The sequence below is a fragment of the Belonocnema kinseyi genome, chromosome 4 (genome assembly GCF_010883055.1).
Source record: "Belonocnema kinseyi isolate 2016_QV_RU_SX_M_011 chromosome 4, B_treatae_v1, whole genome shotgun sequence".
NCBI classification, from domain to species: Eukaryota; Metazoa; Arthropoda; class Insecta; order Hymenoptera; family Cynipidae; genus Belonocnema; species Belonocnema kinseyi.
This window is the reverse complement of record NC_046660.1, coordinates 150,854,184-150,865,455: the sequence shown is the minus strand read 5'-3', so window position 1 is coordinate 150,865,455 and position 11,272 is coordinate 150,854,184. Positions and strand designations below refer to the sequence as shown.

The window sequence follows — 11,272 nt, the reverse complement described above, 5'->3', positions numbered from 1 at the left end:
CAAAAGAGGAGTGGGCTCATGGTGTCACCCTGAAAGACACCTCTCTGAAACGTGACCTTGTTAGTTGTCACACGATTTTTGCCAGATGAGATAGTAAATCTGCTTTTCCAAAGCGGCATTAATCTCTCTATGCACCCAACTATTTGCGGATGAACCTTTAAGATTTCCAAAAGACAGATCATAAGTCTATGGGATGTAGAATCGAAAGCTTTCCGATAATCAATCCAGGCCATCGATAGGTCACGCTGGTAGAATGCTGCATCTTTGCAGACACATCTATCGATGAGCAGGTTCTCCCGACATCTGGCTACGCCTTTCTTTGAGCCTCGTTATTCATACATTTCTTGTCACACAGGTTCAATTGCCCGAACAATCCTATCTTTTAGGATAGCTGCGAATATCTTATAAAGCGTGTTCAGACAAGTTATTGGCCTGTAGTTCTTCGGGGCAGCTAATTTGCCTATTTTAGTCGAGATGGGTCAGAGAGAAACTGTTGATTTTCTCTGACCCATCTCACCCTCCGCTCTAGACTTCTCTTAGCGTCAGATAGTATCCGTATTCTCTCAACAATATGCTGTCTGATGGTCAGCAGCTTTGACTTGTTAAGTGTGTGATAACGGGACCGGAGTTGGCGCGCGAACTTTCGAACCTTGGCGGTAAAATTCCTGCCAGATGTGATGTAGTCAATCACACATTGAATGCGGGACGCGTACTGTTTTGCCAAGCCTATCTTTATGGCAAGTTGATGCATTCGTCTTTTGGTCTTATGATCAGCCGTTGGTTTTGTTTTACGGTTCGCATCGGCCAAAGCTCTCGCTGCATTATACACACAATAATTGATAGCCCAGAGGTCGGATTCACCGAAAAAATGTCCACGAAGCTCGTCATCCATTTCAGCCAGATCTTTAGGCTTGAGAGAAACCTTGGTGTTGATGTTTCTCCGGGTCGTAAAGCATCGCTCTTCATCTATTGGATGCCTGCCCGCGGTTGGTCTTAGTCTCGCCTTTCTTTCTTTGTTGCCGACTTGTTCTAGCTGTGGTAGAGTAGGCGTTCCGCTTACATAGCCCCTTTTACGGAGTAGTTCAGCATGGTTTCGCAAACGTTGCTGCGAAAAGTGCGATAGCTCCGGATGTTTCTCGCACCACAGAGCATGCAGCCGTGCCATCTAACCCCGTTCACGGGCCACACTCGCATCGTAGCAGTCTAGCAAGTCGTGATTCAGTTGATCCGTCCACCCAAAGGTCACGAGATCCCGCCGATCCATCGCATTGAATCCATTTTCATTGGCTCCCCCAACTCTAGATTGGTCGGCATTGTTGGCCGACCCATTGTCGGGAGCCCTGTGCGTTCTGTTGTTTTGAACAGACAATTGTCTGCGACTGGCTATTTATTTTTGTAACCATATTCAGCAGAAACCCTTGGTGCAGGGACCCTCTATCCGCAAACCGAGAACGCGTTCGGTGGCTTTGTCATAGGCCCTTCGGTTTGATTCTAGAGGAATCAAAACCGAACCGAAGCAAAAACATTTCTGTGTGGAAATGTTGTCACAGGCTTATACTGCCCAACATGTCGAAGGCATTTTTGGTTAGAGTTGGATTTTTTTATTTGATCATTTTTTCACGGGGCTGTCCCGGTATTTATCTTCAGTCACGGACGCATTTTTATAATGCAATCAAGTGATCTGATGAGAGCAGTCTGCCCAGACATATTGGACAAAGTCTGGTTTTTACCCCATCATTGACGGACTGGGTGGCAGTCAAGTACACGATGGGAGGACCTACAGCTTAAGGTGGGTTCCGAACCACCAGAACCTCTGTAAAGGTACATTGAAAAATTTCTAGAGGGTGGGTACGCTGGGGTTTAAATGTACAGAGAACTTGAATGCTAGCCGAATTGCACAAAAGCAGGGAAGAAGTCATTCTACAGAGGCATTTTCAAATCTTGCGGCACAAAAACTGCATTCGGATCAGCTATTCGATCAACTACGTGCATCTTCGGATAAAGTTTATCTCAAGTTTCATGGTTGCATTCTGAACTTCACATGGATACAACTGTCAAAAAAACATGGGTTATGTTAAGTAGTCGTTACAAATAATAAAAGTGTTTACTTAAATAATGCAGTCAGACATGTTGCTCAAAAAAGATATTTCATTAATAGACAATATATATTTTGAACAAAGTGAATAAATTATTGCGTGCAAAAACTCAAGAATGATGTTAATTACATTTAATTAGAGAGATTAGGACAAACTGGCCAATCACAACATAAGCTCGAAATAATGACAGACCAACCCGGCGTGCTTATCATTATAATATTGATTATTCATTCCCAAAGAAATGCTTTGAAGATTCTGTGTTTATTGCTGACAGTGTCGGCAGTAATAATTTTAAAAATACCTAATTATTATTAATTTTAATAACCAACACATTATTTCTAAATATAATATCTAAATTTCGTTGCTTTTTTCTTCCTAGATCGATCCTAGACGAAATACCACCAGGAAATGAACATGGAGACTCGTTGAATGTAGGAATCTATGCAAAAGACATGTCACAGGGAGATTACTTGCCATAATTTAAATTGATAAGGTTTCGAGGAATTTTGTTATATTAGAAAAGTTTTTCTCTGGACCTCATCTCAAAATAAGGTTTGAAAAGTCACTAGAATCTATCTTTCGACTCGTTGATGATAAGAGCGTACCAGAAACAAATCTAGAAGCGAGATATCCATCCAGACAGTTTATTGTTAATTTTTCAAAACGAAACAAAAATCTATTTTTGAAATTGCTATCTCTGCATCTAATTTCCGAATTAGGAATTGATGAGCCCCTAAAATCAATTCATGGCCCTTTCACATGGTTGCAGATCCGCAAGTTGCACAAATTAGTGCTACTTTTTTTATATGACGGTACTTTGCAGCAAACTTGGTCCTAAAATTGTATCCTTTTTATATTTTTGTTTCAAAATTCGCACTTTCAAAATAGAAAAGCACCAATTCCTTTCATTGTGATATCCTACTTGATGCTCTCCTACGCAATTTTTGTTGGGGTGATTGGATGCAAATTGCTAACGCTAACCAAAGCATCTTCAGCTGGTACAGTTGATAATCCACTATTTACCGTTTACCGTAGGTATTCTTTCTGTCCAGCTATTTGATTAGTGAGATCTGCCTGACATTCTTACAGCTCACCATCACCACCATCCCGCATGCTGTGGCCCCCAGCGGTGACTCCAGGGGTGCCCCGAACATCCACAGGAAGCCAAAAGCATTTTAAAATAATAAAAATACTCTCTATTACAAATTATGGGTTTTGGTCTTTCTGTAAGTCCCTTTTCTCTTCGTTCTCTGCCTATCTGACATTGGAAACCCTGCCAGTAGCAACGCTACATACAACATAGACATCAAAGTGATGAGAGTGAAGCTCAAGCTCTACCGCAACGCTGACGCGAGAAAACAGTCGGTAGGGACGGATCTATTATTATCATTACAGTGTTTTTATCAAACTTTGACTCGGGTAAACCCGTTTATACATCATAGCCACGGACTAAGTCAAGTGACTAGTGAGATTAGAATGTTAATTAGAATGCCTTCTCAGTTACTGCCAATACCCTACTGACTCCTAAATGTTCAAGATGTTCAGTGCATCTTGCGTGCACATTGCCTGTAGCCAAAATCACAATGGGATGAATAGATGCATGATTCACATTCCTCCATATTGTCTTTACTTCATCTCATATTGTCTTTACTTCATCCAGTCTTTTAAGAGTCCTAGGTTTAGGGCAAGTGGTTGATGTATAATGCCCGTTACATTACTATGTCTGTTCGTATATTCTCTCCGAGCCATTACGCGACAGCCATCAATAATATGCTCGATGGATTCGTTGGTATCTCCACATAATCGGCACCTGTCAACCACGTCTTGATGTAACACGTGTTTGCGATAATTCGTGGCGCTGACAACCTTGTCCCGTATTGCAACGACGAATCCTTCCGTCTCTGGATACAGAACACACTTTCTTAGCCAAATATTAGATGCCTCAGTATCCAGTTCATTTTGATCTAACGTGTTGGGGTGCTCGCCGTGGATGGCTTTCTGCGTCCACTGTATTTCTAATTCCCCTATGGCTTCTACCCTGATATTCAAGGTCCCATCTGAGAACAAATTTAAGGACGTGTATTCAAGACGCGATTGACAGATGGTACTCTAAAGCGCAATATTTCGTTTGCTGTTAAGGTAGTCTCGCAACTGTATAACTTGCGACTCACAGTTTTTTGACATCTACAACGCCCCTACCCCCTAAATGTCGTAATAGAACTACCCTTCCAATCGCTGAATTTCTGTGGTACATTCGGTGCTTCTACATTTCTAGGCGAACAATTTTGTTTAACTTTTCAAGGTCGGTGTTAGACCATTTTATGAACCCGAAGGAGTACGTGAGGACAGGGATGGCATATGTGTTGATCGCCCTGATTTTGTTTGCCGAGTTGAGAAAACTCTTCATAATTAATATGAGTCTCGTAGTGAAGGCAGTCGTTAGGCTTGTCTTAACCATCGTATGTTGAATACCCTTAGATTCAAGAATACACAGATATTTATATGATTCGCCTGCAGCCATTGCCTCGATGTCATTTTCGAACTCGTTCTCTAACTCTGTGGTCCCTAATTCCCCTCTGATTAAATGCTCTGTTCTACATTTATCTAGTCCGCAGTCCATGTGGATATCTTTGGAAAACTGCTTTTAAACATCGATCACTTGTTACAGTTTCTGGCCTGAATTAGCGTACAGCTTCAGGTCATCCATGTAAAGAAGATTGGTCAAATTTTGTTAAGCTTTAAGACTTCAAGCAAGTTTATTTATTTTATTATTATTATCATTCACGGCGGCTTGGAACAGGCTACTGAAAGTGTCCCTGGGTTGCAGTTAGAATGTATCCAGGTTTGTTTTTAACAATAACTATTTGCAAGATCTAGCAGTGCTAAATCAAATTATGTGTTTACACACCCGCGCATTTACTCGCGCGTACCGGAAAGTTAATTAAACAAGTCCTTTTTGTCAATAAATGAATACCACTCATTATACCTTTCTCGAAAAAGCAAGATATCTAGACAATATTACTGGTACCGACAATACAATTAAGTAACTATTATTTAATTCGAACAATTCGAGCGCGACAGAGGGGAGTTGACTCGAGTCGTGGTAGAGCAGGACTGAGTTCTCTTGCCCTACTCTTAGCTACTGGATCCACCAGGCGAGTCGTGAAGAACCCAGGGCCGCAGACGAACCCAAATCACCCGCGGCCGCAGAAGATGCAATATCCTGATGAATCCAAAATATAATTCATTATATTATTATTATTAAATTATAATTCATTATAACGTTCGTGGTAAATTTAATTCAAAAAATTGTCTACAAACTTTAATAACAAATATTTTATTTTTTCGCGGAATGCATCTGTATTCATCTTAAGTATGTTCAATACTATTGAAAAAATGTATTAACTGTAAGAAACAGATCCATGCAATTTTAGTAGTCTGTTTGAGAAGTTCTAACTCCGATGTAAATGGATGTCTAGCCTGAAAATCCTTCAAAGCTGATGGGTGGTGTAACTGCGCTATGTCATGGCATACTTCCAAATAATAGTGAACGCGCCAAGACATTTTCTAATTGGACGCCGAAAAAAATGGTCTCATACCACCTCACTCTTAAAATTTCAATAATTTTCAATTTCTACTTATCACGTCATTTATATACTTTTATGACTTACCCGCACTTTACTAAATTTGCTTTGACATCTCTTTCAATTAATTTTTTGCCACAATGAGATTAATGGCTACAATTGTCAACATTATTATACAAATTATAATTTGATTTATTTTTCGGTAAAATATTCAAAAAGCGATTTACTGGTAAATCACTTTTGAATCAATCGTGGTATAAGAGGTGATTTAACTAAAACCACAGCTCTTGTCAATTGCCATTTAAATTAATGTCAGGCAATGTTTCAATTTTTATACTGCTGATTTACTACTTGTAAATTATTTTTAAAGTTTTATTTTTATGATTGTGCTTTATGCGGAAAATAATTTTATTTATTTAAATTAATTTTTTATAATAAATTTAATGCAAGCTTGAAAAGGGATCACATGGTCTATGATAATAGTATTCATAGAATGATAACGTGACAGATATTCACAATACGTTTAAATGCAAGCCTTCTTACCAGATCGTTATTGTGAGCTCACGATCACATACGCCTTTTTTATATAAAATATATCATTAATTATACTATAATTATTATGTTCCAGGTCTCAAATTATCACATTTCCTCCCTTATTGATAATTCAGACCGTTTACTGTATAGTACTAATGAGCGTAACAGCTCAGCTAAATTTTTCTACTGGTTGGGGTAAAAGAGGAGAAGAGTTACAAATAAAAACAGATGGAACTCATTCTTCGGGAATTAAACTGTCAATAGAACAACTAACTCAGATGGATCGACTCTTGAAGGTATGTTTATGAAATTATTTCAATGTCCATTTGGTTTTTTTTTTAATTTACTCAAGTATATAAGAGAACTTCCTCTACAAATATTTAAGTGAATTGTTTAGATCAGGAGTCTCCAAAGGAAGATTCTGTATGTACTAAAAATTCCAGGCCAATAGGTCGAATCTACTCAGTTTTGACCCAGAACTGTCAAAACCCTTTACCTGATTTAAGCCGCTAGGAACACTGAAACTCGAGACCCTTATTTCTGTTCAAAACTTCACGCTAGTTTTCAGAATGATAAAATAAAATAATAAATGTTTAGTTTTCGTTCAATCATAGGGAGGATGCTGATGTTTCTCTGCTGAATGAAATCGTGCAATCCTGTGAAGCTATAAGGAAATTAAAGCCTTCTAAGGCTTAATAATTAGATATATAAGAGATATTAGCTCCATCTTGGATAAGGTCTCATCTGCGAGATGTATATTTAAGATTGACTTTAGTCAGGCATTTTATCCACGGCTCGTAGCAGGAAAGTGCCCGAAAAACTGTGCTTTTTCACTTTTATTTTAAGGAGCTTTTGTCTCCCTCTGAATTCGTACATACTCTTGAGCTTGTGAATGCTTATTGCGCCGTTACTGAATTGTGGAGAACGATTTAAGACTGTTAATATTTTCGCTTCTATCCTTCCTGTAATTGCTTGCTGTTGCCCCCTCTTTATTGAATTGGTATTTTTATGTTGCGTTTTTTAAATATTAGTCCCTATCCGAAAAAAAACAAGTGTATGAAAAATGAAGGGAGAGGCAAAAATAAAAGGAAAAAAAGGAGGCCAAGGGTATCACCTGCCCGCAGCTAAACTATTGGAAAGCGAGCTAGATGGCGTTCCGTTCAAAGCGAAAAAATGAGAAGGAGAGAACTTAAGAAAAGAAAAAAAAAGTATCGCGATCTAGTGAAATCTCGTTTGGGGAATTGACTGGTGTGATTTAATTTTGTATCGATCGAGTTTGCATTCTCTTTGACTTATTTAGGGCCATGAGTTTTCTCTTCAAATACGTGAAAATGACGGAGAGAAAACGAAAAAGAGTGGTTTGTGATATTTTCTAGTAAGGCTGTTTTTTCCTTTGATTCTGCTTTTTCTTTCCAATTTTTATTTCTGTTTCCCGTCGAAAGCAAAGCTGAGCACATCTGGCTTACCCTACTGTGGATTTTCTTTACCTCTTCATCTTTCTGTCAGACTTCTGCCATTTTTGAAAATTGAATAGCTTCTCTGATGTTGCGTGCTCGAATTTTAATGCCTTCTGATGGGCCAGCTTCTAGCGTTCTCGCGTGTAATTCTTGGAGCGTGGTCGTGGTTGTTGTTATGTTCCTTTGTAGATAATTATCAGTGCTCGGTTTGGAACAACCCGATGCGCTTGGTCCTAATGGGTCAATGTGGCGACGAGTGATTGGTCTGTTGTGTCAATGACACATTTCATTTTTGGACGGTCGAAACAACGATACACTAAGGCAATACAAATGGAATTTGGCCTAGGCAAATGCGCCAAGGTTTATTTGAAGCGAAAAAAACTTAATGGCATCCCTGAAGACCCTGAGCTCTTCGATAGAAGCATTATACGATACCTTTGCACTGGAGACTAATAAATACCTGGGCTTGCCTCAGAGTCGCATTCAGGAAGTGACATCTATAAAGGATACAAAAGAATGCATCTTAAGTTTTCTGTTCCACGACTCTAAATCTCACGCTGTCAAGGTGGTTGAGGAATATTGAATCTTGAATGTCTTCACAACAGGATCATTCTGGGAACAGCAAATGAGTCGCAAATGGAATCTTAAAATGGTCAGAAATCACGAAGAAGTGGGTAAAGGAGCGTTTCTGTACAAAGCAGCGGAGGAGGCTGCTGAAAGACCCGAACTTAACTTCAGGATCAGGGGTGAGCAAAATGAATCAAATCTTATATATCTCGAATACTCACTCCTGAAATCTTAGATTAAGAAAGTACAAAAGAGCAACTTCCGTAAACAGCTCCTCGATAAGAGGATGCACAGTATCTTCCACAGAAATATGGACGATCAGTCAATGTCGCCTGAATTAACGTTTGCTTTCCTTAAATCGCCCGGATTGAAGTCTGGTACGGAGGATTTCATTTTGATATGTCAAAAAGGTATCATATCCACCTTAATATACCGTCGCCACATTTTGAGCTAAAAAATTCCTGATGATAGCTGCAGGGCGTGACACGCACGCCCCGAGCATCTACCACACATATTATCTAGTTATTTAACTCATGCGGGAACGAGATACATCCAAAGGCAGAGTGCGGCACTAAGAGTACTTTATTACCATCTCTGTCACTCTTACGGCATTAACCTTAATATCGCTCCCCTAAATGCTCCTAGGAAAATAGAGTAAATTGTTGCGAATGAGAAGTGCTGCATATACTGGAACTTTATATTCTCGACAATTGTTCCTGCTGCACACTCGAGGCCTGACATAATTGTCCTTGACTTCGAGAAGCAAACCACGTTCGTTATCGAATTTTCAGCACCAAATCACAAAAACATTTGTAAAAAACAATTGTACAAGGAATATTCTGTTAATCTGATCGTTCTTACCATCGACGCTTTTGGAGGGGCCAAGCTTTCACTGGTTAATAGCCTGAAAAGCATCCCTGCGTATCAATAATATGCTAAGACACTTGCGGGAAAAATAAATAAGACGTTCATCCTCTGGTCGCTCCATGTGCACATGGTGCACGAGACTTTTGCGAGATCGTCGTATTAATTCCGTAAGAGGCTGTAACCACCTATCTCGCGGTCATGCGACGTGGTTATGGATGAAATTTTACCGCGATTGCTCTGGGATCGGGTGCAGTTTTTCAGATTAGCGCCCGTTCTTGACGAAATCCTGTGTTTGTCCTTATAAAAAACTTTGAATTATACATATAATGTGTTAAGTAATTAATTAATGCAATTTTAAATATTTTTTTACAATAAAATTAATATGCGTATAAGTAATTATTCAATGATATATAAGTATGTAGTAGCAGTAGCACCACCTATGAGGTGGAGTTTGTTGTGCGTTTTTTATGTGGTTTCCCCAGGAGGCCAAGTCTACTGCACAGTTGCAAATAATTGTTAAAATTTAGTTGAGAAACTGTTATTAGTTGTCATAATCGTCAAGTGTTTTTGGCAGTTTATTTATGGTTTCTTTATTAAGACAATCTGTACCCTGAAAATATAGGCACATTACGTAAAATTTTTATGTATTATTACACTGGTAATAAACAATTTTTGCTTCTTTTCCAACCCCATTGTTTTAGTTCTAAAAACTGTATTCGTTATATTTGAATCTCGTGATAGACTCGATAAAAGTGTTTTCGAGCAACTGTGGAAGATGGAGGAAGCCTAGATAAAGATACAGTCTGACTGAAATTTCTTCAATAACATTATCATCTTGTACAGATTAATTTCAGGAAAAATCAATTTCGATAAGGTAAAGTATGTGCTGCTGTAAACTCGCTTCATCGCGATGGATGTATGTATAAGCACGTCCTTACTCGCTTTCTGATTCGCGGGCCTTTTTCACGGAGCGCGACACTCATTGGGCGGACGCTTTGTCTTTTGGGTTTTTTCTGACGGGTCCTAAAAAACAGTACGGAAACCATTTTATTTCTTACGCATTCAGTGGGTGAAATACAATCTGTGGCTTCTTCGGGTAGGAAAGGATTGAAACAATTACTTTGCGCAATAAAAATGAATCCTTTCAGGATATTGTAAGAACTTTTGACAACCCCAATTCTACTCACTGTCAATTAGCAGCTGCTAGACAGCAATTTATTCGTGTGTTATACAAGGCTAAACCTTCTGAAACGAGTTTAAACAAATGCAAGTACTACTTTGATCAAAAAGTTCCCGGAATTTATTTTTAAAATTAAAAATATAAGTTTGTTCTTGAATATTGATGTGGTCCCCTTCAAAATAATTCCCATCGACTGCCGCGCACTTATGCCAGCGCTTGATCCAGCTCTCAAAACATTTTTGATACTCAATTTTCAGTATGCCCATCAGTGCCGTTTTCGATTTTTGTATTATCTCCGATCGGCTGCTAAAACGCGTTCCGCGTAGTGGTTTTTTCAGCCGATCAAACAAAAAAAAGTCACAGGGAGCTAAATCTGGCGAATTTTATGGCTGCGGAATTGTATTAGTTGAGTTTTTGGTGAGAAACTCACGGATAATGATGGCATTTTGCGACGGTGCATTGTCATGGTGCATTGCAAAAATAGAAATTCGCAAAAAAACAGATGCACTCAAAATTGCGTTACATTTACAAATGTCAAGCTAGAAAGCTGAAATTCGCAGGGAATATTGTTAAAAGGACAGCAGGGGGTGCCACATGGTGATGATTCCGGGAACTTTTTGATCAAGGTGGTATGTATGCTTTAACAAATCTGTGGCTTATTCCATACAGGGCGTATCTTTATCTGCTGGGTAATAAAGAAATCATAGATAAACTGCCAAGCACAGTTGATGATTATGACAACTAATAACAATTACTCAAATATATTTTTAAAATTATTTGCTAGTGTACAGTAGATTAGGCCACCTGGCGAAATCACATAGAAAACACACCACAAACTCTACCTTCCCCTTTTCGAGGTATGCGCAAGAATATTTAATAATTACTTAACACATTATAAATATAGAAAAAAAGTCTTTAATCAATTTTTCATTAAATGAGTCACTCATATATTTTCGGAATAATCTTTATATAATGTTAAATTGTTGA

General features: G+C 38.7%; 1 protein-coding gene across 2 annotated transcripts in view; it reads left to right on the top strand.

Moving 5' to 3' along the window:
• The window catches only part of LOC117172190, a 111,403-nt gene that overhangs the window by 80,456 nt on the left and 19,675 nt on the right, over positions 1 to 11,272 (top strand). For both annotated transcript variants that reach the window (XM_033360027.1, XM_033360026.1), the window contains exon 3: positions 6,309 to 6,510. In XM_033360027.1, coding sequence (XP_033215918.1) covers positions 6,309 to 6,510 — 202 coding nt within the window. The remainder of the gene's footprint in view (positions 1 to 6,308; positions 6,511 to 11,272) is intronic.